Source organism: Pseudorca crassidens, chromosome 15, assembly GCF_039906515.1.
Source record: "Pseudorca crassidens isolate mPseCra1 chromosome 15, mPseCra1.hap1, whole genome shotgun sequence".
Lineage (NCBI taxonomy): Eukaryota > Metazoa > Chordata > Mammalia > Artiodactyla > Delphinidae > Pseudorca > Pseudorca crassidens.
Genome location: NC_090310.1, coordinates 73,438,096 through 73,463,368, shown reverse-complemented (window position 1 = coordinate 73,463,368; position 25,273 = coordinate 73,438,096). Strand labels below are relative to the sequence as shown.

Sequence of the window (25,273 nt, the reverse complement as noted above, 5' to 3'; positions counted from 1 at the left end):
GGCAGCGAATGGGTGCCTCTGAGGCTGGAAATCTCAGTGGTTAGCTTCTCACTAGTCAGGGGGTGGTGAAGGGTCCACACTCACAAAGTCCCCTGGGGTGGGCACTCTCTGTGCACCTCATATACACGGCAGCTCTCGTAGCTGCTATGATCTCATTCAAGTCCATCCTGACAACACCCCTGGAGGGAGGGATCGGGGGCTTCCCTGGTGGCGCAGTGGTTAAGAAGCCACCTGCCAATGCAGGGGACACGGGTTCGAGCCCTGGTCCGGGGAGATCCCACATGCCACAGACCAACTAGGCCCGTGAGCCACAACTACTGAGCCCATGTGCCACAAGTACTGAAGCCTGCACGCCTAGAGCCCGTGCTCTGCAACAAGAGAAGCCACCGCAATGAGAAGCCCGCGCACCGCAACAAAGAGTAGCCCCTGCTCGCCGCAACTAGAGAAAGCCCGCGTGCAGCAACAAAGACCCAACACAGCCAGTAAATAAATTAATTTAAAAAAAAAGAACTACCCGACTATTCTCATTCTTATTTCTAACACCTGAAAGGAAGAAAAGACACCCATCCAAGGACTTAGAAAACATATGCGCCATTTATTTTTTTTTATAAACTTTTGTTAAAACACACAAGAGTAAGAAATCTTTTTTGCTTCTTTGCCCCATTGGGTGGCAGTGACAGGGGCTCAGGGGACAGCACAGGACCCAATGGCATCCACACCCACTGGAAGATGCTGACCAGTCTGGCGGGACACAGCCCACTTCCAGAAATGCTCGATGTCAATTTCAAAATGCGTCACAATCAAGGCAAATCACAGAGCGACTTGGCAAAAGTAATTGGCTTGGTCATCACAAGAAATCGAGGAGCGTCCATTTCCGACGGTCTGCTCCCCTTTGTCCACCCTCAGGAGAGCCATGTGGGTTCTCGAAGCTGCTGAGAGCTGCCTAGAGAAGGGATTGGCTCAGTGGAGGAATTACAGGGTCTGTGCCTGCCTTCCCAACCCTCTTTTAGTCCATTAGATCTTAAGTTTTAGGACCACGACTCAGGTAGTGAAGAAAAAAAAAGAGATCTTCCAACGTGGTGTCGTGTCCTCAGTCTAGAGTCAGAAAACTAAATTCTCTTTGTTTTGTGTTTCCTGCCTTGCAATAACATTATTAAAGTAGAATGGATTTCTCCTCCAGGGAGGTTGGTTTGGGACCGAGAAGTAGCCCCCGGCCCAGAAGATTGTTACTGTGAAAAGCCAATGCTACCCAACCCCACCCATGGGAAATTCTTATCTCAGCTTTGCTCCCATGACGGATAGAGGCCTGGGCAACATTGGGGTCGGCGGGGGTGGAGGGACAAAGAGGGGGAATGACAATTACCAAAAATGATTCCAGTTTCCCTACCTTGCCCCAGACTAGTCTGAGCACCCTGGCTGGGGTTTCTGGGGAAGCACCCCAGGAATAAGGGGTGGCTGAGGAAGCATGGAGCACCCCAAGCAGGAGACAACCTCTCGTGGGACTGGGGACTCGGCTTGGTGGAGCGGGAAAGCCAACCCTGATAGCACTGGAGACGCAGCAATTGCCCTTGGACACCTGCCCCAATACCCGTCATGCCTCTTTCACAAAAAGGAACAATGACTAATGGTGAAATCTGGGGGCACTGGGATGCTGCCTGCATCCACTCAGAAGGGTCAGCCCTGGGTAGAGGGTAGGTCGTCAGTCTGACTGTTCACTCTCCTCCCTAAGCACAGCTCCAATCCCAGGACACATCTCTTTAATGCCTACTGGCCAGCGGCACTTTTCAGAATTTTCCCAAAGCCTCTAAAATTCTGCATGGATGAGGTGCTGGCTCTTCCATCCCGGGGTTTAATGGTTCCAGAAGGTGCCCTGAGTGATGCTCCACAGAGCAGGTACCCTGAGTGATGCTCCACAGAGCAGGTCTCCAATCCAATCCTTCTTACCTCTCCTTTGCTCCCACCCAAACTATCCCACCTCTAGAATGCCGGCTCACATTGGTCTATCTCCCAATGCACTGCTGAATGCCCCTTCCCCAGACTTGGGGAGTGAAGACAAAAGGGATCCAGGAGCCATGAATTTTCCTTGTTTATCAGCACACAGGATTCTGGACCCGAAGTGGACTTTAGGGCAGCCTCAGGCCAATCTTAGTCCTGGGGGTGGGCAGGGCTCCTGGGAAGAATGACGCTTCGGCTTCTGAGGCTGCTGAAGGGGGCAGGAAGTCCCTCCACTCAATCCCAGTGAGGACAGAAGGGCCTTTTCACAGAAGATTTTCAGCCACCAAGGTTAAGAGCTCCTGATCCGGGCAGACCTGGGATCAAGTCTTCGCTTGGTCACATACTAGCTGTCTGAGTTTCAGAAACATGGCTTAACCTCTTAGATCTCAATTTCATCTTCACTAACGATCTCTGGGTAGGAGAGAGGATGACAGGAGATGGTGCAGGTCAAGTGCCTTAAGACAGTGCCGGGAGGAAGCACTTGAGACAGACCCTGTGGAATAATTCCTCCTTGCTGCCACTCTGACCTGAGGTTCACTCATCTGTCTTCTCCATCCCCAGCTTCATCCCTCTCACCTGGATGACATTATCAGGCCCCATGTGATGTCTCCGCTCCCTCCCAAACTTCCCACCTCTGTAGGACTGCGGTCTTCAGCGCCTGAAAGCTCAGCTCACTGCAAATCACTCCCCGGCTACTCACAGCCTGTGGACCCAAGTCGTCAAGTCTCGGTCTGGCATTCACGGTCCCCAGGCTGTCCAGCGTGCCCCCTCTGCTCCAGACCGCCCCGTCTTTCACCATCTCCCTCCACACCCTCCTTCTTACCTCCCTGCCTTGCCCAGACTGTTTGCTCTTCTTTGGAACGTCCTGTCTCATCTGCTCCACCAGCTGGAATCCAGCCCTTCCTTAAAGGCCTGGCGCACAGTCTACCCCCTGCTACCTTCTCTGACCACTCCAGCCCTCCCCCCAGCTCCTGGCTGCAGTGTCCACCCTGGACTGTTCTCTCATTTTTGGCCGCCTGTAGGGATCATCACTCTGACTCAAGGGCTCCACTCAAATCCCTGAAGAAGGAAAGAGCCAGGGGTTAGAGGAGAAATGGAGTCTCCCTTCTCGACAACCTCCTACACTGCGCCTAGCTCCAGTCAGTGCTTTTAAAATGCTCCCGGGATGACTGGGGGAGCTGTTTGCAAGTCTTCCTCAGCCTCTGGAGAGGTGGCTTTGGAGATATTAGGATGGCTGAGGAAGGTGACAGTGGCGGTTAGGACAGCAGAAGAGGGATGGGTAAGGTGCCACCGTCTGACCCAGCCTAGAAGGGCTCTGTGTCTGACAATGTGGCAGTACTATGGACGAAGTACCAATCTGAGTGGGGAGGGAGCCATGTGTAAGCAAGGTCTTGTGTCGTCTCCAGGCAGCAATCCTCTAGGGGTGAAGAAGTTGGGGTGAAGGATGAAGGGAAGGCAGTGGTGTCGGCAGGAGAAAAGTTGTCCGAGGCAGCGGAGGATGTTTCAACGGGGGTCTCCCCAAGTCACAGCCCCGTCACCAGAGCGGGTAGTGAAGGGTGGCAGTGGGACGTGGCCCGTAGCCCAAGTTCTAGGGCCCTCGCCCTTTCCATTACTGCTCTGGGACTGGCCCTGTTGTCACAGCTTTCTTCGCTGTGACCAAGTGACCATCAGGGGCTCTCTGAGGGGGCCGGGGGGCTGGCAGACCCCCTCCCCCTAGTGACTTGCTAGATGACTTCCTGCTTGGTGATGGTCGGCTGTGGGATTGCAGAGGGGGGCTTGACGATTGTGGCGATGGCTCCCGGCAGGAGCTTGTAGGGCTCAGACCCCGAGCCACCTGGCGGCGAGGGCTGTGGAGTCTCAGGGGTGGCTGGAGGGATAGAGAGACAGACAGGGGCTGCTCAGAATGCCAGCCCTTTGGGGAGTAAACGAAGAGTCCTGGGAAAGTTTGTCCCCCTCTCTGAGACTTAGTTTCCTCTACTACAAAATGAGAGAATTAGACTAGATTCTCTCTAAGGTCTCCTACGGCCCAAACCTTCTGAGTCCCAGATCACCAAGTCTAAGTTCCATGAGGTCTGGAAGCCTGTGGCTGGGTCAGGTTCTGTGGTCAGAACCTTTTGCCCAAGTCCCCATAGCCCCCATCTCTTCCACCATTTGACATGGAGACTTCAGCTGCTGCTCTCAAACCAGAGCCCAAGTTGACTCTCCCTATGGACAATGGGACATGTGACAGGAATATCCTTTCTTGGAGAAAAGGAACAGCAGTAGATGCGACCCAAGGGTCTGGTTAACTGGTTCAAAAAATACCATTTCTTTGATGTTGAGGCAGCTGAGTAACAGATACGAACGGCCCCAGCGCCATTACCAGTTCAGAAAATAATTTTGACTATGACCCACTTGGCCAACTTTATTCAATGGCCGGCTTCCCCAAAGAACAATCTCAGTGAAATGCAACCTCATCTTAGTGGGCCACCTCATCCCAACGATAATCTTACTCTTTGAAGAACTCTGCCCGAGGACAAACTCACTCTTGGGAGATATCACCTCAGAGGACAATCTAGCCCAGTGGAGGTTCTCATCCAATGAATGGTCTCACCCAACTGTCTAATGGACAGCCTTACCCAATTGGGCAGTCTTACTTCAATGAACAATTTTACCTAGTGGACAACATCACCTAATGGAATTCTCACCCAATGGGCAGCCTCACCCAGTGGATTGCCTTATCCCAAGGGCCGCTTCATTCAGTGGAGACCGTCCATCACCTCAGTGAATAAACAGCCTTCACAATGGATGTCTCACCTCTCATTCCCTACCCTGGAGCACAGAGAACTGTTTTATCCCATTTCCCATCTTCTAGACCCGACCTTCTCCAGATTCCCTCTTAGGCCCCAACCTCACCCCTTCCTGGGTAAAGCCCAATTGCCCACCTGCCTGCCCCCTGGGTCGGGGCCACTCACACATCTGTCCGTTGCTGAGGTGAGCAGGCATCGTGTTGGCAACAATGACGTTGGTGCCCATGTGTTCCTGCATCAGGTGAGGGTGCAGGGGGTGATGGGCATGAGGTGCATCACTGGAGGACCCTGCAGGTAGAAGGGGTACTCAGTGAGGATGAAAGAGTCTGGGATAAAGTCCATGGGCCTTGAGGCACCATCTTCCTCAAGTGTGGCCGATCAACCTGCCCATCCAATACTGACAGTGCCTACTGGGTTCCTATTTCCAGGTTAGTAAACTGGGGCTTCCATTCCTATCCACAGGCTTCATGAAGGTAAGGAGAGGACACAAAAACCAAGAGAATAAAGTGATTTGAAAGAAACAAGGAGCATCTAAAGAAGCTGTGAGATCATTTAAATATTGCAGCAAGCACTGTATTGATTACATGTTAATATAATGGATTCAATCAATGGCTCTCAAAGCTCCTTGGTGTGCAAGTCCTTCAACCATTTGGTCCCAACTCACCATTAAGCCTCATCCCCTATATCTGAAGCCCAAATGACCTACTTATAGCATCGATGTGTCCCCTGTACTGTCCTAGCTCTGTGCTTTTGCTCCTGTGTCACTTCCACTAAAGATGCCTTCTACCTCCCCTTCCCCCCGCTCCCCCAATATCCCTAAGTCCAAATTCCAGCTCACAAATTTCCTCCTTTGGGAAGCCTCTCCTGATTCTCCCCAGTCCAGTAGGAAGTAAACCTCTCCTTCCTTGGAATTCCCATCGTCATTTATCTGTAACCCATCTTTTGGGACCAATCACTTCTGTCTGTGAGCATTACAATTACAGGTGTATTTTTCTTCTCTCTTTGAGGTCCTAGCAAAGTGTCTGGAACACAGTAACTGCTTCAAAAAATGTGTCAGAGAATGACAGTACCATATATATAAGGTCTGGTAATAGGCTATGTTCACTAATATGACAATGATGGAATTTTAGGGCTTGCAAGGGGACTCTAAAGTGTACCTGTTGCAGTGATAGCTATCAATTATTGAGCACCTGTTATGTGCCAGGTACTGCTTTATAGCACTTTTCATGTTTGACATAATTTAATCCCCACAGCAATCCTGTACAGTGGGTATCATTATTAACCCATTCTACAGATGAGATTATAGGACCCGAAGAGATTAATTATCTTACTCATGTTTATCTGGCAACAGAACACAAGCTCCTTCCTGACCCTGATCTCAGTGACACCTGATTCATTATGACCCCATATTCACAGGGTCAAAGTGAGAATGAAATGAGTTACCATATGACAGTGGTTCTCAGCTGGGGGTGATTTTGGTCCCGCAAGGGACCTTTGAAAATATGTGAATATTTGTCACCACTGAAGGAGTGATACTGGCATATCTTGGGTAGAGGACAAGCATGTGGTTAAACAAGGTACAGAAGAGCCCCCTCAGCAAAGAACTGTCCAGTCCCAAGTATCCGCTGAGGTTGAGAAACCTTGTCCTTGGCCATCACCAGTAACTGTGTCGCCTCCAAAATCTTCAGTTCAATCATCTTCACTTAGACCCTGCCTCTTACCTTTCCAGCTCACTTCCTCTAGTACCACCACTGCAAAACTTCTTCAGCCCTATTGACGCTGTCATTTCACTGACCCCCACTTTTCACTCTTGTCACCCATCCACATTCCTCTTAGTTCAGCCAAGATTCCGTGGTACATTGTTATGATCACCGCCTTGCAATCATCCTCAGCTCTCTCCCAGGTCCCCTTCTTAGCAAAACATTGTCAAAGGGCGGTATACTCTTGCTATCTCCACTTCTCCACGTTCCAACTCACTCACTCTGTAATACCCGCTCCCCTGCCTCAAATCTGGTTTCCTTTCCCATGGTCTTCTGACACTGCTCTCAACACAATCGCCAAGAGCCTCCTTCTCCCTCCTGTGGAATTTAACACAATTAACTGTCTGTCCCCACTCAAACACACTCTCCTCTTGGATTCTGGGACTCTCCCTGGCTTTTCTCCTATCCCCCTGGCTAGTCTTCCTCTGTCTCCTTCTTTGGCACCTAGTTTCTGGGACACCACGAAGCTGCCCCTCATCCTCACCTTTGGGCTTGTTTGAGCAACAGAGTCAAACATGCATCTGCCTCCTGGATAACTCAACCCGGATATCTAACAGTCATCTCAAGCTTAACTAAAGTCTAACATGGATTCCTCACCACCACCATCATCCCCAGCCTCCAACTGTTTTTTCTCAGTCTTCCCCATCTCAGTAAATTACTCCACCACCATTCCCGTTCCTCAAAGCAAACATGTAGGTTTCATCCCTGACGCTTCGCCTTCCCCTCACCGCCCCATCTGATCAATCAGCAGATCCCGTGGGTTCTTCCTCCAAATAGATGTTCAAGTTCATCTATGCTGATCAATTTCCAGTCATGCCTTAGTCCTAGCCTCCTTGTCCTTCCCCTGATTGGAGACAGTGACATGTCTCAGGGGTCTCCTGTCTCCACTTTGCTCCCCTGAAATTCACTTTCTACCCAACAATCAGGGTAGTTTGTTTAAAACATTAGTCTGATTTTTCAGTCTTTTTATAAGAGTAGTGATGAGAATACCATGCAAATTTCTGACCATAGCCTTTAAGACAATGTTTATGAGTTGGTTTCTGCTCAATCTCTACCTTTATCTCATGTAACTCCTCCCGTCTCACAACCTTATCTTTCTTGAAGACACAAGCCTCCCCTGCTTCAGGACCTTTTGCACTACATCTCTTGGAATGTTTCTCTCTTGGCTTTTAAATGTTCTCTTTCCTTCCATCAGGTCCGTGGCATAAAAGTCACCACTTCAGTGAAGTCTCCCTTGGCCAACCTATCTAAAGAGGCTCCTTTTCAGTTATACTCTATCATATTACCTGGTTATTTCAAAATCTGTAGTTGCCCTCTTTATTATATACTTGATAATCATCTGTTTCCACGAGCCTTTATACACAGTGGCAGGCGCACGCACACTCATACACACACACTCATACACAACCTCCAGGAGGACAGAATCTTGTTCTCTGTTGAAACTCCAGCACTTAGAACAGTGACTGGAACATGCTAGCTTCTCAGCACCCGAATTAACAGACCATTATCCCCATTTTCCTGATGAGGAAACTGAGGCTCAGGTAGGTAAAAGGATTTGCCGAAAGCTACAGAGTGAGGAAGTGATGGAGCTGAGAGGTGAACTCAGGTCTGCCTAGGGCTTGTGTCTTGAGGAGAGGCCGCCCACCCCAGCCCCGCCCACCTCTCATCCCTTCCTGGGCCGGACACGGACCTCCCAGCAGCATCTCCTGCAGCAGGTTGTCGATCTTGGCCATGCCAAAGAGCTTGATGAACTGGATCTGCTCGATCATCTGCCAGGTGATGCTCTGTAGGGTGGGCAGCAGCAGCAGCAGCTCGCCGAAGCGGCCGCGTGAGTCGTACTGGCGGTCGTTGATGTAGTCCTCCAGGCTCACCTGCACCTGGGAACGCAGCCTCTTGATCTTGCCCGGGTCGCTCAGCCCCTTGGCATCTGCAACGGGAGAGCTTGTGCAAGGGAGGCAGTGGGGGCCACCTGGAGCATCTGGGGAGGTGGGACCCAGATGTCCCCTTACTCCTGAGGCCCTGATAGGGGGACCTCGTGGCCCAGGTTCACATAGGGAGTCCCCAGCAGCGCTGGGGCAAGGATTCACGGTCCTCAAGAATCAGAGTGCGCTAATGCAAGCTGTAGCTTCCCGGACTCAGGCAGAAAAAGGTTTCTGTCACATTTCCTAAGATGCAGAACTGGGAGAAAGAAGTGGAAGATGGGGGGCAGGACTTCAGGAACACACCCAAGAGGGTACCTTGCAACCGTCTCATCTTAAAGATGGGGAAATCGAGGCACGGAACAAGGAAAGGACTTGGCCCAAGCCACACAGCCATTTGTTGGCAGACCCTTGATGTGAATTAGGGCTCCTGACTCCCAGGTAACGTCCCGCCATCCAGACCTCAGCACACACTGCTTCTGCTGCCTTACAGTAGCCTCCCCTCTTCTCTGCTCCCTTGCCTGTGTCATCTTGGGGTCTCAGCGTAATTTACACTTCCTTCAGGAAGCTGTCTCCATTCCACCCTCCAAAGTCTGCACTCTCAGTGTCCATGGTGTCCCCAAATTTCTGTGGCTCTTCCATCACTACTGAGCACACAGGATGTAATTGTCTCTTCCACTAGCACAGGCTCCAGACACGCAGGCTCAGCGGCCATGGCTCACGGGCCCAGCCGCTCCGCGGCATGTGGGATCCTCCCGGACCGGGGCACGAACCCGCGTCCCCTGCATCGGCAGGCGGACTCTCAACCACTGCGCCACCAGGGAAGCCCTCTTTTGTCTTTTTAAACCCACTACTTAGCACCATGTGTTGTCAATATTTGTTGAATAGATAATTAGATGAGAGGATGGGTACATGGATGGAAGGATGAATGAATGAATGAAAAAAAAATCAATGGATACATTCTAGATCCTTAACTAAGAAGGTGATTCAAGTGGTCATCCAATAGTTAATCTCAGCCGTCATGGAGGTAATACATTTATTTCCTCTTTTATTTCCTCTTTTATGGATAAAGTAAGCAGCAGAAAGAGAACTTCACCCACATTTCCAGTCCAGGGCTTTCTCTTCTGGGCCACGTTTGTGCATTCTTTCATTCAGTCAATAAATATTTATTGAGCACCACCCACGTGCCCGGCCCTGTCCTAGTTCACCTGCCCGTCCAAGCCAGGTTGCTGACCCTGACTCAGCATCAGTAATCCTGCACATTTTACTGAGCAGTTACTATCCATCTAGCTCCGTGCCAAGCACCACAGGGGATGCAGCCTGGGCCAGGTTCTCGAAGAAACTAGAACTAGAAATCTTACCCCCTCAAGAAACGGGGACTAGTGTGTGGTAGGTAGGAACATGGGCTTAAGAGCTGGATAGTCTGAAGTTCAAATCCAAGCTCTGCCATTTCCTGGTTGCGTGACCTTGGGCAAGTTAATCGATCTCCCTGTGCCTCAATTTTCTTATCTGCAAAATAGTGATCATGACAATTCCTACCTCACAAGTAAGAAAGCGCTTAGAATGGAGCCTCAGTGAGCACTCCATAAACAGTGCTCATTTCCTCTGTGTCACTATTTTTACTAGAGGCGATCTCCATGCAAGGAGGGCCTGGCGCTAAGAACAGCGTCTGGCACACAGTAGGTCCTCTCTCACATGGAAGGAGGGAAGGAAGCCAGCAGGCTTTTGCAGCCCGGGCAACCATCGTGACATTGTGAAATGAAATCACACTTTGCACAAAGACACAACTACAACAACGTTGTGTAAAAGTGCAGGTGGGGGCTTCCCTGGTGGCGCAGTGGTTGAGAGTCCGCCTGCCGATTCAGGGGACACAGGTTCGTGCCCCAGTCCGGGAAGATCCCCACATGCCGCGGAGCGGCTAGGCCCGTGAGCCATGGCCGCTGAGCCTGCGCATCCGGAGCCTGTGCTCCGCAGCGGGAGAGGCCACAACAGTGAGAGGCCCACGTACGGCAAAAAAAAAAAAAAAAGTACAGGTGGAAAGTCAGTAGGTGGAATGGGGAGAGTGGGGTGCATAATCTTTATCCTGCTAATGAAAGGTCAGGAGATACTGCCTACAGGTAATGGGACGAGAAATAATAGCATAAGCGCAGGACATTATAAAGGCGAACAGTAGAGACGCTGAAATAGCAAGAAAAATAGATTAGGAGGAGGGGGGAGAAAAGATGGGAGTGGTGATAGAGAAAAGTGCAATCCTCAGCTATCACAAGAGGGAAAATATGTTCTAAAATGGATAAACCAAGGAATAGAAGGGTTAGCATTTTATTTAGAGCTGGAGAGGTAACTGCCAGAAGAAACAGTAAAAAGAATTGGAAACGGTTCCCCCATGGGGAGTAGGCTTTGGACAGGAAAAGTGTGGTGGGGAAGACTACTTCCATTTTAAGTGTGTGTAAATAGTATTTCGATAAAAAATTTTTTGAGGTAAAGAAAAAAGGATGGTAGGAGGTAAGGAGCAGAAAGCAGGGAGGAAGGGAAAGAAGGGTAAAGTGGTAAAGAAAAAAACCAAGCCTCTGGAGTCAGTGTACCCTATCAAGTCATTTCAGCCCTTTGAGCCTTGATTTTCCTCATCTGTTAAATGGAGCTAATAGAAATGGCCTCTCCTGGTTGATGTACTAAAGAGAGGAGGTGGTAAACTCAGGGTACATAACCCAGTAGGAGAAGTTCGGCAGAGGGCCTGGAGCATCAGGGGAGGGTGGGAGGTCTGGGCTGTACCTGGGTCAAAGAAGATGATGGCTTTGAGGCAGGCATACTCATTGTCATCGATCTGCAGCTCCTGAAAGGGCAGCACCAGCTCATCCAGGATGCGGATGGACACACGGCTCATCTCTGCCAGCTCTGGGCAGTGCCGAGGGACGATGTAGTCATTGCCTGGATGGGTTGGGAAGGAGAGGGGATGGGGAAGCCACCTGGGTGTACCCCTCTCCCCTAGCTTTGGACAAGCCCTGCCACTGGCAGTTATAATGCAGCTGGTGCCCATGGGAGGAGGGGCCTGTGGGAATTGTCACGCCCATTTTACAGATGAGGAAGCTGAGGCCCAGATTAAAGGAATGAGTTGCTTGCAGTCACTGGACTGGGCCTGGAGCCTGACTTCCTAGGACCCCTTTCACATCACCCAAGCTCCATTCTTCAACATGACAACAGACCCACAACACTGATGACACTAAAGGGCCACTTGGGAGGCATAAAAGCACCAAGGATAAGGGCTCAGTTTCTGGAACTAGACTGCCTGGGTTGAGTCCTGCTTCTACCACTGACTAGCCAGATATATTTGGGTAAGTCGTTTTCTGTGCCTCAGTTTTTCCATCTATAGAATGGGAATAAATTACAGAGCTTACCTCATATGGTCGTCATATTAAAGGAGTTAGTGTTTGTAAAGTACTCAGACTAGGGCTCACGGTGCGCCCGATGTAAGTATTTAAAATAATAAACAAACATGCTATGAAGGCATAGGTGACATAGGCTGGGGGTTTGTGCCATTCCTGGATGTCTTTCGCTCCTACTCCAGAAAGTACACCAGAATGCACAGGTTACTCCAGGGCTAACCCTGACCGTGCTCTAACCTGCATGCTGGGGAATTGAGTTCTTCGAGTCCACATTTCTTTGCATCTGAGTGGGGTATCCAGGTGAGAATACTGAGGACAGGACCATTCCTGATCTTTCTCCCTCACTCCTGCACACTACCATGGAAATCTCCCATGCCCGGGTGTGCTCCATGCTGGGCACACCCTCTGCAGAGCCCTGGCTGGGCAGGCAGTATCCTCACCTAGAAGCAGAACGTCCTTGAACACCATGGAGCGCTTGGTGGCTCCGAGCAGCAGGTGCTCGCCAGCATGGGCTCTGAGCAGGGCCACCTGGAAGAGAGAAGGGATGGCGTCCGGTGTCCACACCCCCGGGAAGGTGTCCACACCCCCGGGAAGGCTGCTCCCGGCCAAGTCAATGACCCTGGGCAAGTCAGCTTAATGCTCTCCTTGCCTTTACCTGCCTGAATTATAAAATGGGTATCAGAAAACTGCTGCCTTGGAACTTCCCTGGTGGTCCAGTGGTTAAGACTCTGCATTTCCACTGCAGGGGATATGGGTTCAATCCCTGGTCAGGGAACTAAGATCCCACACGCTGTGCAGTGCGGCCAAAAAAAAAACAAAAAAAGAAAAAAAGACAAGAAAGAAAAAGAAAAGAAAACTGCTGCCTTCCTCCCATAACGGATAAAACTGCCTGGAAGGGTAAAGAACATGTGCTCAGAGCCGGGAGACCAAATGCTGAGCCTGTCCTTGAATTGCTGTGTCCAGGGTAGCTGCTGCTCCCCTCTGGGCCTCATCTGCATGGCTGGTAAAACTAACAACTGGGTATGTGGTTTTTTTTTTAGCAGAAACTTAAAGGCTTTCATCAGACTCTCAAGAGGGTCTACAAACCCAAAAAGTTCTAAAACTTTTAGAGCTTTTTCCTGAATTCCTACCCATGGATAAGCTATGAAAGATTATGAAGACTGTTTTGTAAAAACGCAGATTCTCAGGCCCTACTACCAGAAAGGCTGATTCTGTATGTCTGGGGTGGGCCCAAGAATCTGAAATTAACAAGCTCCTTGGTTGATTCTGATGCACGGTTGTGTTTGGGAAATCATTACTCCGGGAGATCTCCAGGGCATCCACCCACTTGACGCCGGAAGATTCTAGATTCTGAGAAAGCGTTATAAAAATCTGGACATGGATGTTGCTTCCCGAGGCAAAGGTGTGAGCACTGGTCCTTGGCAGGAGATCTGCTTGACCGACCCCTTCCCTACAGAGAGGACAGGGAGGCCTTGGAAGAAGCCTGAAGTCTGAGGTGGGAGCCCTGCCAGCGCACAGGAGGACATCGCTTGCCCTTTCAGAACCACCTGCTTCAGTGCTTGCATGAGGACCAAAGGATGGGACTGGTCAAACAGTAGCAGGCTGGTAGCCTCAAGGATCTTATCTGCAAGGTTGGGTTGGGGAGTTTGGAAGTGTTTTAGCAGGCTAAGCTAGGAGGCAAAGATGCTTTTATTCATTAATTCATTGGATTGCTCATTCTTGTAGTCGTCAAATGTTGAGTATCTACTAAGTGCCAGACACTTGTTTGGGGACACAATGGTGAAAGGAAAGCAAAGGAGGGAGGGAGGAGGAGAAAGGAAGAAGGAAGCAAGGAAGGGAGGGAGGGAGGGAAGAAGGAAGGAAGGAAGGAAGGAAGGAAGGAAGGAAGGGAGGGAGAGAGAGAAGGAAAAAATAGATTGATGGAGGGAGGGAGGGAAGGAGAAAGGAACGTGAGGGTCATGTGATAAAGAGCAATGAGGCAAGAGCAACTACATTCGATGAGGAGATCATAAAAGGCCTCTCCAAGGAGGTGAAGTTGTTCTAAGGCACGGAGGACACCTGGCACATAGTAAGCATTCGATAAACATTTGTTTGAATGAAGCAGGAAGGAATAGGTGAATGGATGAGCCAACTACTTAACATCCTCTCCAGATCGAGCCCCTCCTACCGCCATGCCCTTACCTCATCTGTTCCCCCATGGTTAAGCCTGGTGAGGGTGACAGGAAAAGAGGAGAAACGGCAAACAGCCTCGGAGGCGAGAGCTCCCTCTCCATGACCAGGGCAAAAGGAAGCCACAAGATGCTGATTACTGAGCACTTCCTATACGCCAGGCGCCATGCAGGACTTCCGTCACTTACCCCAGTGCCTCTGCCATCAAGAGGCAGAAGACCTGGATTCACACCCTGTGGCTGCCTTGTTCTGTGACCTTGGGAATATGGCTCTTTCTCTCCAAGCCTTAGTCCCCTTATCCAATGCTACCCAGCCTTCTAGGTTCAATGGGTTGATGTCCAAGACAAACCAAGAAGCAAACAAACTTGGAAGGTGGTTCCTGGGGCAACGTCGACAGACAGTGCCCCCAATTCTCCCAGGTGTGCCTCATTCATCTTGGGCAAGATGAGCTCCTTATACGCCATGAATGGGGAGCTGGGAACCCTCCTGGCCCTGGGTCTAGCCCCCTAACATGGTGGCTGTTCTGGGGGCGGGCAGGCAGGGGGGTGGTGATGTTAATGATTATTCTGTGTTACTGGCCACCCATCACTGCTCTCTGAGAATGCTCTGAGCCCCAGCCAGGAAGGTTTGGGTGGGAAATCGAGGTTAACAATTGCTTAGCTTGGGGGGGATCTTGTTGCCCTGTTGAGCCCCTGGGAAGGAACAGGAGGGATTAAACATTAATGCAGACTCTCCAGCAGAGGGGACCAGGGCCAGAACATGAGGAGCAGGGGAAAAGGCAGGGGCCGCTCGGCCGAGATCCCTGCCTTGTCATCCCTTCCAAAGCAGAGAGGAATCCAGGCAAGAGGGCGTCTGATCTAGCCCCCCCATGAGGGTGAGGGCCAGCCAAGCCAGGGTTTTCACAGCGTGTCCCACCAGGTGATACTAACGTACTCCAGGAGAGCCTGGGCATCAGAAGCCTTCGAGAAGCCCTAGGCTTCCCAAAGTTCCATAGCTGCCTTGCCTGAGGACTTCTCAGAAACTTTAATAGACCGACACGTGCTGCCAATCTTTTGTGCAAATGTGCAAAACAGAGAAGCAAATGCACCAGGAGCCGGTACCTGGAACACTACCCATTGGTGTCCCTCAGCTTCCCTTGGAGCTGAGAAGGTGACCCAGCCCAACTCCTCTTTCCCAAACAGGGAAAGTGTCTGCAGAGGCCTCGGGGGTGCCCTGGGCAGGCACTACCATTTACAGTATCTCAGAAACTCAACTGTCCTCAGCCCCTGCCCCTTCGGCCCCCTTTTTCCCCTGGGACATTTTTTGGTATTCCAAAGGAGGTGCTTTGGGAAATAAAATGCTGAGTTAAGCCATCTTGGTGGGATACAAGGAAGAAACTGACAGTTAGGGAGGTCCGCTGTGGCCTGGGACTGTGTAGGTGCCCCGTTACATGATTCACGCTTCTCAAATGGTAAGTGGGAGATTGGGACGGACGTGTACACACTACTATATACAAAATAGATAACTAATAAGGACCTACTGTATAGCACAGGGAACTCTACTCAGTACTCTGTAATGGTCTATACGGGAAAAGAATCTAAAAAAAAAAAAGTGCATATATGTGTATGTATAACTGATTCACTTTGCTGTACACCGAACTAAATCAACCATGCTCCAATAAAAGCTTTTTAAAAATGGCAATGTCCCTCAATCCTCCCAACAGCTTTCTGAAGTGGATATTACAATTCCTACTTTACAGATGAGAAAATGGAGGCTCAGAGAGAGAAAGTAATTTGTCCGGGATCACACAGAGAACCTATCTTAGAGCAAGGGCTCAAGCCCAAACCTCCTGATCCCTGCCCCTGACCCCCTACCAACATCCTCCCCAGGAGAGCTGCCTGGGGCAGTGGTGCAGTGGCTACTAGCCTGGACTTTGAAGCTTGTCTGCCTGTTCTATTACCAGCTGTGTTGGATACTAGCTGTGTGATCTTGAGTAAGTTACTTAACCTCTCTGTGCCCCAGTTTCCTCACCTATAAGATGGTCATAATAGCACTGATCCCCTAGGGTTGTTGGAAGGATTAAATGAGCTAATATTTATAAAGTGATTTAAACAGCTCCAGGCACACATGAGCACTGTGTATGTTTGTTAAATAAAATCAAACCAGTCCAAGGCTATATCCCAGGTGGGCCAGCAGGACCCACCTGCCCAGGGCCCGCACTGCCCGCAGACCATGTTCACCCTCACCTGGTCGTCCAGGGGGAGCTCGCAGAAAGCTGGGATGTACTTGGCCCACTCGACGAGCACCAGCAGCTGCTCTTTCATGGACTCACACACATCCGCGATGCTGGCGATCTTCTTTGCCCGAATGTCACCATTGATTCCAGAGACAGGGGAGGTGATCTGGGGGAGATGAAGGAAAATGCTGGGGATGGCCGGGCCCTCCTTACATCCTCTGTCCCCTGCACAGAGCCCCCGCCCCGGAGAGTTCTCCTGTCTGGAAAAGGGCAGCTGGACTGTGGGTGCCTTCTCCGCTCTGAAGGAAGCTCAGGGAAAACCGGAAAGGGAGGATGCTGAGGAGGCAGTTATGGGGGAAGAAGCTCTCTCTGGGTCTTTATCTGCTGCCTGCCCCGTGTGCCCTCCTCCACCAGCTCCTTTGAACCCCAAGGAACCCCTCAGCCCTAGAGGAGAAGCAGAGCAAAAATCCTCATCCTCATCGGATAAGTGGAGAAACCACTGCCCAGAGAAGTGCTGTGACTTGCCCAAGGTCACACAGCAAGGGGTTGGCTGAGTCCCATGTGCTACTCTGTCCACTTGTCCACTCCTCTTTTCTCTCGGGGCTAAGCTGATCTCAGGCCCTCAGCGAGAGAGAAAACTGCTTGGCTTGCAGAATGCAGGCCCCACAGGGCCCCTGAGCGCCGGCTGTGGGTCTTTGCTACTAAACCGGCTGAGCGACCCTGGTCTCAGTTTCCCTTCTGTGATAGCTGAGGGCCCTCCCATCTGCTGCTCCAGGGCCTGGCTGGGGAGGTCAGGGGTAGAGTTGAGATTCCTCTTTGGGGTGAGGGATCCCCAGGTGGGTGGATCCTGGTGGATCCCCAGTACCTGCTGGGACAGGACCTCGGCCTGCAGGAGCGCGTTGATGGAGGGCAGGCTGCTGTCCTCGTAGCTCGACCTGCGAGTGCTGATCCGGTCCCGTTCGTTCTGGACGGCTGTGAGGAGGCAGAGAGAGGTGGGGGTGGGGGGCTCCCGTGACATGAGGGGTGGCTGAGGAGCAAGGGGAGGTGGCTGAACCCAGAGGGAAGGACTGCAAGGCTGGCCTGGAACAAAGGAAACAGGGTTGGAGGTGGGAGTTGGGGGGCGCTGGGGAGCGTCCAGAGGGCAGAGCCCAGATCAGCGTGTGGGAATGGGGGGAGATGGGTCCTGGCCCAGCTGTGGGAGAACTTGCCAAGCGCCACAACTGCCCCGCACACAGCTGGGTGGCTGTAGGAGTGACCCAGCCATCACTGGAGGCATGTAAGGTCGTGATGACTTGGCAGAGGGCTGAAGGTGGGTCTTGAACTTTGAAGAGGGGATCTGTCTAGATGACAGGCTTTCAAGCTCTGTTTTGAAAAAGGGTCCCTTTCTTTCCAGATGAAAGTGTATAAAACAAGCAAAATGAATTGCTCTGGGTGACAGAGATGGTCAGGGATTCCTGAATGTGGAGGCAAAAGGCCCCACCTGCCCTCAGCCATCAGCAGGAAGTGCATGTGCTCTAGACAAACCTCTCAGGAGCAGCTCAGGAAAGCTTTGGCTCCCTCCTGACCGACTGCGGGGCCCCCTGCCAGGAACTCAGAGACCCAGGGCCTCCATCCACCAGGGCCTCACCCGCCCCCCGGCCATCCCCATCCTGGCCTAAGATGTAAGGTGGTCCTTCTGCTGCCCTGGCCTGGCCCTCGGAGTCCGGGAGGCCTCACGGTGGAATGTTTTTGAAGCTGGAAGGAGGGAGGACGAGGCGGCAGGAGACCTGGGTTCCTGTCGGGATTCATCCCTCACTCTCCATGTGCTGGTGGGGGTCACATCCTCTCTCTGGGCCTCGGTCTCCCCATCTATAAGCTTTTCCCTCCAAACCTGCTCCTCGGGGTCTTTCCCACCCCAGGAACAGGCAGGTTCTTGCTTCCTCCCAGCCTGGGAGTCTCACTATGTGCCTTTTTTCTCACACTCCAAATTCCATCAGAAAGCTTTGCAAGCTCCATCTGCGGCTCCCGCTCCGGGCTGCGCCCTGGGGCAGTTCAGACCCTCCTCACCGGTCACTGTGCTTCTGGCCTCGCCCCTGCCGTCTGTGCACCTCTCGAAAGACAAAGGGATCCCCCAAAACCCAACTCAGGTCATATCCCTCCACTGCTCAAAACCAGGACCTCCCCATCATACCCGGAGTAAAGAGACAATTCCTCGCGATGGTCCTGTCTCTCCCATCTCGCTTTTATCCTCTCTGCCTGTCAAACCTGCCTCCCCGCTGTTCTGGGACTCACTCGGCCACTCTCCCTCAAAGCCTTCCCGCGGCTGTTCCCACTGCCTGGAATTCTCTTCCCCCTGCAGCTAAGCTGCTGCTTCTTCATTTACTCACGTCTTTGTGCAAATATCACCGTCTCAGAGACACCCGCTCTGACCATCCTGTCTGATGTGGTATCCCTCCCACAGGCTCTGCCCTTTCTCCAGCCTTAATTTTATTTTTTTGCTGTACGCGGGCCTCTCACTGTCGTGGCCTCTCCCGTTGCGGAGCACAGGCTCCGGACGCGCAGGCTCAGCGGCCATGGCTCACGGGCCCAGCCGCTCCACGGCATGTGGGATCTTCCCGGACCGGGGCACGAACCCGTGTCCCCTGCATCGGCAGGCGGACTCTCAACCACTGTGCCACCAGGGAAGCCCCTTCTCCAGCTTTATTTTTCTTCTTGGTACTTACTCTCTGTTTCCTTCTTCACTCTCTGTCTGTCTAAGAGAAGAAAAGCTCCAGAAAGCCAGAACATCATCCCTATTGTCCGCTGCTGTAGCCCCAACAAGTAGAACAGAGCCTGGCGCACAGTAGGTGCTCAATAAATATCTGTTGAGTGGCTGAAAAAAGGCGCAGGATGAGACAAGCTCTGATTCTTGGGCACATCCTATGCCCCGTTTCTCAATGGAACGTTGACATTCCCGCTATTCAACTCTCTCCTGATTTCACACATTGTTGAAATCAGAGAATGAAAGTCAGATAGTGTACAGGGAGCCCGGGAATTTAGTGGGATATGATAGAGGTCCCAAGGTAAGAAATCTCCTCTCCCCAGACCCACCGTCCTGGACGGATGCCAGCTCCCAGCACCGCTCCCCTGCCCGAGTCCTGCCCCGCCCGCAACACCCCTCCCATGGCTACCAGCCCGCACCCACCAGGGCGCCAAGTGGCGGCCTAAGAAAAGGGCTGCTGTCAGCAGCTGGGGATTGGGCTCCTCAAGGTTAGGCCGGTGTTATCAGTGCCCGGCGCGAGCTCAGTCACGGAATGATGTTTTCCACATGTTTGCTCAGTATTAGCAGGGTCGGGGACCTAAGGTAACTTCTATTGAATATTAACCGGCCCGGGCAGAGGCGGAGAGGAGGACCAGCCTGTCTTCCGAGAGAACCCCTGAGTCGGGGCGTAGGGGAGTGCTGGACCGGGGTTCCCAGGAAGGGCCTCTCAGACGGCCCCTGGCCTACCGCCAGCTTGCACCTCCTGCACCCCTGGCTCTGCGTCCTGGGCTGGTTTCCGACGCCAGGAGTCAGACATTTGTCCTGGGTCTACCAGCAGGGGCCCAGGAAGGTGTAGGTTTAGAGGAAGAAATTTGAGACCGGCTGTTGAGCCCATTGATTCCCCAGATTTCTTCCCAGAGTCTTTGTTCTTTCAGGGAACCCACTTCTGACCACCGTGGAATAGCCTCTGGCCAAACTTATAAGACTTTGAGGTCGAGAGGAAGTTTCAGGAATCTCGACCGAGAAGGTGCCTCCCAAGGCCGTCACTACTAGATTTCATCCAGGGACCTTGGTGTCTGCTCAGCTCTGGGGAGGCTGAGCTCTAGTCCTGCCTTCCCCCACCCCGACCCAATCACATCACCTCTCTGGCCTCAACTTCTGCATCTGTAAAATGGGGAGGGGGTAGATCTGATGACCTCGTATACAACTGACTGGTCTATAAATGCTATGTTTGCGGCCCATACCTTCCTGTCCTGGCAACTTTTGAGTTTTAATCCCTGGATCTTCCTAAGGCCATCGAGGAAGGGAAATAAAAACTGGTCCCAACTCTCCTGGTCACTGGGGCTTCCACCGAGAATCTCTCTTGACCTCCCACCAGGCCGAGGAGGGGTGTTGGGACTGTAAGACTTAGGTAGAGCTAGTAATGTCCTGACTCCCCAGAACTTGACCACAGTGGCAATGGAACACGTTGTTACCCTGGCCTGTTCTCAAAGCAACCAAGCAACTGCATGTGTCATGATCTCCTGGTTAACCCAAGCATGTAAATAAGCACCAACCTTTACTAGCCCACACTCACTTGCCATCGGTCAATTCTCCTATCCTCCTGGAGTAACGCCACCTTCTCCAAGACGAGAAGCCATTGGCTATTCTCAAGCCTAAGCTAAGGCAGAATGGCCGGGGGCTCTCCCTCCCCTTCCAGGAGCCAGGATCTGGGCCCGCTGCCTCTGTGGCAGCCCAGTGGGAGGATCAGGGAACAACTACACATGTCCTGGTGGGCAGTATGTACTTGTACGGGTAGATCAGTGGGCGTAAAGGTAGACTCAGAGCTGGAAGGGTTCGTTATCCACCCCTGTCCTTTTATAGATGTGAACACTGGAGCCCAGATGGGGCAGAAACTTCCTCGAAATGACACGTGAAAGTGACTCTGAATATTTAACAAGAGACATCTATAAAGACCATCCAGATGCAGGACCAGGCTACCTACAGCCTAGGAAGGTAGCCATCTGCTCAGGTGAGCTGCCAACCTTTCTCCCACCTGCCTGTCACAAGGCCTGGAATTTTAACATGAGAGATTCATTCTCTCAAACCTAAAATCTTAGGCTGTCGGGGTGATTGATAGAATCACTGGCTCTTAGACTATAGCTCTCAATCTTTTTCTTGCCTCCAGCCGTTCATGCATGCCTCATATTCCCATTCATAACATTTCTTTCTTTTTTTTTTTTTTTGGCCATGCTGCGCAGCATGTGGGATCTTAGTTCCCCGACCAGGGATCGAACCTGCGCCCCTGCACTGGAAGCATGGAGTCTTAACCACTAGACCACCAGGGCAGTCCCCCATTCATAACATTTCTCATTCCACAAAGTCGTTCTCAAGTTCAAGGTGAGACTGGCTCAATCCCATTGATAACTGGGTAGGGGAGAGCAGTGGGGCATCTGCCTTTTGAAAAAGGCCCTCCCCGACTTTGAGGATAACTGAGGTCTGGATGAGAGAATTGTGTTGCTGCGAGCCAGAAGGGGCCTTGGAGACCACGCACTCCTTCGTGAGGATCACAGGCCCAGGTTTCCCAGCAGGGCTAGTGAACTCTAAGGGCTCTGTAGGGATGAGACCCAGAAGCTGTTTCCCAGGGAGGGAGAAGAGAAAACAGGGGCTCAGAGGTAGAGTCGGGGAGGGGAGACAAGCAAAGCCAAGTTCCCGTCCTTCTCAGTCTGCCCGGGGAAGGCTGGGTCCCAGGATCCTGCTGCCGCATAGGGTGGGGTGGGGTGTGTGTGTTTGTACAGAACTAGACCAAGGGTTTTGGCTGCTGTGCCACAGCTGCGGGCTGGAAGTGAAGGTCTGGGAGCCAGTCCCAGGGCTGGGAAAAGTGAGTTGAGCAGAGAAGGAGACAGAGATTTGAAAATGAGCTCAAGTTACCCAGAGAAGCGGTTAAAAGATGTTTGCCTCCTGAGCTTAGGCTGAAAAACTTTTAAACATTCCTGGGGTCCGGAGGGCACAGTAGGCAGCACTGAGGTATCGTCTAAACAGCAATAAACTCGGGTCCAAAGCTCTGGGTTCAAACCTCAGAGCTTGTCTGACCAGCTGTGGGGCCTTGGGCAAGTTGCTGAACCATCCTGGGTTCCCTCGTCCATGAAAAGCAGGAAGGATAACAGTGCCACACAGGGCTGTCATGAGAATGAAAGGAACTATCAACTGTGGAAATGCCCAGCCAGGGGATTGGTATCTGCTGGTGGCAGGAGGCCAGGGAGACCCGAATAAACATTGTGTCCCAGCGTTCCCATCCTCCTCCACCCAGGATGAGTCTGGGGCCTTGTTCCCTCTTCCTAGAACGGGAGAACGCTGGGTCACCCGATGCCCAAGAAGGAAGATTAAGAAACTGCTTGCGGGGGCTTCCCTGGTGGCGCAGTGGTTGAGAGTCCGCCTGCTGATGCAGGGGACACAGGTTTGTGCCCCGGTCCAGGAAGATCCCACATGCCGCGGAGCGGCTGGGCCCGTGAGCCATGGCGGCTGAGCCGGCGCATCCGGAGCCTGTGCTCCGCAATGGGAGAGGCCACAGCAGTGAGAGGCCCGCGTACCGCGGGGGGAAAAAAATAAAAAAACTGCTTGGGGAGGAAGCTCAGCTACAGAACTCTCGCACCCCCGCCCCCACTCCCATTTGCTGAGTCTGGGTGGTGGGTCCTGGATGTTCGTAGTGCCGTTCTCTACACGCTTCCTAATGTTTGAAATAGTATATTAAGAAAAAGCACCCAACTCGGCTGCCTCGTGTTGGTAAAGGCAGGCAGGGGTGGTGGCGCTGGGAACCTGAGTAGCTGAAAGTGGGAGCTTATCTCTTGGAATCTTTCTCAAGACCAAGCCCAGCCCCTCCCTATGGTCAGATTTTCAGGCCCTCCTTCCTCTCAGCCGTTAGCCAGTCACCCTGGGGCCTGTCACCAAGTCATAAAGTTGTGGCCGCAGTTGTAAATGGCTGCCGGGAGCTTGCGGGTGCAGGTGGGACAGTGGGGTGGCAGGGGGAGGGTCGAGGCTCACCTTCCTTCTTCATGCCAGCCCGGAAGCACTTCTTGAGCCTGCAGTAGCGGCACTGGTTCCTCTTGTCCTTGTCCACCACGCACTGCCGGCTAAATCTGGGGAGGGCTTTGGATGGTTGGGTAGAGAAGAGACAGCCTTCCCCCTCTCAGGTCTGAACCAGGATCCTGGCCATCTGGTTGACCTCCAGCCTCTTTGTTCAAACCTTTCATCCCAGGAGTTCTTCTGCTAACCAACCAGGAGCTGGAAAGGCCCTATGGACTCTCTGAGAGCCCAACCCTGTCCCGCTAAACATGGGGAAACTGAGGCTCAGAGAGGCGACACGTGGCCTCAGACCACTCAGCTGCAAGTACAAGGCACTGCTATTTCCAGCATATCCTATAAAATCCCAGAGCCCAGAGTGGGCTCTTGATTGTGGATCAGTGTCAATACTTGGTCCACATAAGCCACATTCTTGGCGGGGGGGATATGGAATAGAGGCAGTACCCACAGTGGTTATGGGTGGGACCCTGAGTGTCAATCTGGGCTCTGACATTGATTCAAGCTGGGTGACCTTGGGCAAATTCCTAGTCCTCTCCAAGCCACAGCTTCCTCATCTATAAAATGAGAATAATAATAGTAACGACCACAGCGGGGTGTTGACAGGTGACAATGAGATAATTACCTTAATGGGGCTCAGCACACAATCTGTTCATAGTAAGGGCTCGTAACTGACAGCTACCATTATTTTATTATTGCTGTTACCCAGAACGTGAGATGCTTTGAAGGAGGGATCTCCAAGGCCTTGAGAGAGGTGGAAAGGCCGGGGCCAATCCCCTATTTGCCCCAGAAAAAGCACCAGGTTGGGGGATGGTCCTCATCCTCTGAGGCTTCAGAGATGGCTTGATCCTAAACCACATGGGTCCCCATTTGCTAAATGGGAAAAATAACAATGAGCTTCTGGGAACGGTTAATACAGGCAAAGACTTAGTATGGTGCCTGGCACATGGTAAGTACTCAATAAATGTCAGTCTATGGCTTTATGATCAATAAATGAAGTTTCTAGAATAGATGTTCCCATCTGGATCTGCAAGGACTAAGAAATCAGAGGAGGCTTGAAGGGCTTGAAGGGCAGATGCCTCTGGGACCTATTCAGAGAGAGGACAGACCCGGGGGGACATTAGCCCAAGTGCACCCATTTCCCAGCTGGAGAAATCAACGTTCCTCACCTGCAGGAGTACATGTGGTTCTTCCTCACACTCCTCCGGAAGAAGCCCTTGCAGCCGTCACAGCTTGAGGCACCATAGTGTTTGCCTGTGGCCCGGTCCCCACAGATGGCACACAGGGCGCTGACACCCAGGCTGTTGGGTGCGTTGAGGTTGGTACCTTCTGATGGGGACGTGTCTGCACCACAAAAGAAAAGTGAGGACACAGCGGGGGCAGAAAGTCACCTCCCGGAGGCCCTGCTCTCCTGGTGGTTTAGATTCAGAAACTGAGATGAGCATTGTGGGGACCTCCCCAGGGCTTCAGCCTCAGCTACGCCCAGGTGCTGTCATACTCCCTCCAAGAACTTGGGCAAGTTCCTCGCCATTTTGGAACCCCCATTTTGCATCTGTAACTTAGGGACGGTTGTGGCACTGACTTCACAGAGTTGTTTGCAAAGGTCTGTTCCTTCCCATCGTGGAGACCGCTAGCCCCAGCTTTTCTCTGGGAAGGAACGAAAACCTGGCTGTCTCCTAGGATGCATCGGACCCTTGTAGACCCTGATTGGCTGGGTGGAGGGGACTGTGGGAGGGGCAAATATTCCCCCAGCATCTGCCCAGAACCAGGTCCTGTTCCTCACTCCTCACTGAGTGAACAGGTCTGGGTGGCTCTCAGCTTGGTACCCAGGGGCCCTGAAACTCTCCCAGGGAACAGGAAGACATACATCAAGGACAGTGGCTCGTTTGCCCTCCTGGGAGGATCATGGCAAGGATCTGAGCACCTCATAGCAAAAGCTACTGCATCTATGTAAATGTGAAGAGGGGAATAAGAGGCAGGCGGCTGGGGTCCTGGGTACTAGTACTGCTACCAACTTGCTTGTGGCCTTGGGACAAGCTCCTTTTCCTTGCTTCAATTTCCCCTGGGCCTCAGTTTCCCTAACTGTAGAGAGGGGCAGTTTGACTGGTCCAGTTGTTTTCCATTTTTTTTAAGTTTCAGCAGCTGAACCCTCTTTTTTGTAAGCAAATCTTCCACCAAGGATAGACCTCTTAGAGAAGTTGACAAGCACTATCGACCATCTCCCCAGAAAAATGCCTACATACGCACATCTCACAAAGTCACACACACACG

General features: G+C 52.0%; 1 protein-coding gene across 3 annotated transcripts in view; it reads right to left on the bottom strand.

Annotated features, from left to right (window-relative positions):
- Nucleotides 1–585: 585 nt before the first annotated feature.
- The window catches only part of HNF4A (hepatocyte nuclear factor 4 alpha), a 39,074-nt gene continuing 14,386 nt past the window's right edge, over nucleotides 586–25,273 (bottom strand). For 2 of the 3 annotated variants that reach the window (XM_067708210.1, XM_067708208.1), the window contains exons 2-10: nucleotides 24,172–24,346; nucleotides 22,967–23,061; nucleotides 17,093–17,199; nucleotides 16,238–16,393; nucleotides 12,284–12,371; nucleotides 11,233–11,388; nucleotides 8,235–8,471; nucleotides 4,920–5,072; nucleotides 586–3,862 (exon numbers count right to left, since the gene is read on the bottom strand). In XM_067708210.1, coding sequence (XP_067564311.1) covers nucleotides 3,720–3,862; nucleotides 4,920–5,072; nucleotides 8,235–8,471; nucleotides 11,233–11,388; nucleotides 12,284–12,371; nucleotides 16,238–16,393; nucleotides 17,093–17,199; nucleotides 22,967–23,061; nucleotides 24,172–24,185 — 1,149 coding nt within the window. In that variant the 5' untranslated portion in view covers nucleotides 24,186–24,346 and the 3' untranslated portion in view covers nucleotides 586–3,719. The remainder of the gene's footprint in view (nucleotides 3,863–4,919; nucleotides 5,073–8,234; nucleotides 8,472–11,232; nucleotides 11,389–12,283; nucleotides 12,372–16,237; nucleotides 16,394–17,092; nucleotides 17,200–22,966; nucleotides 23,062–24,171; nucleotides 24,347–25,273) is intronic. The other variant, XM_067708209.1, reaches the window with a different exon arrangement.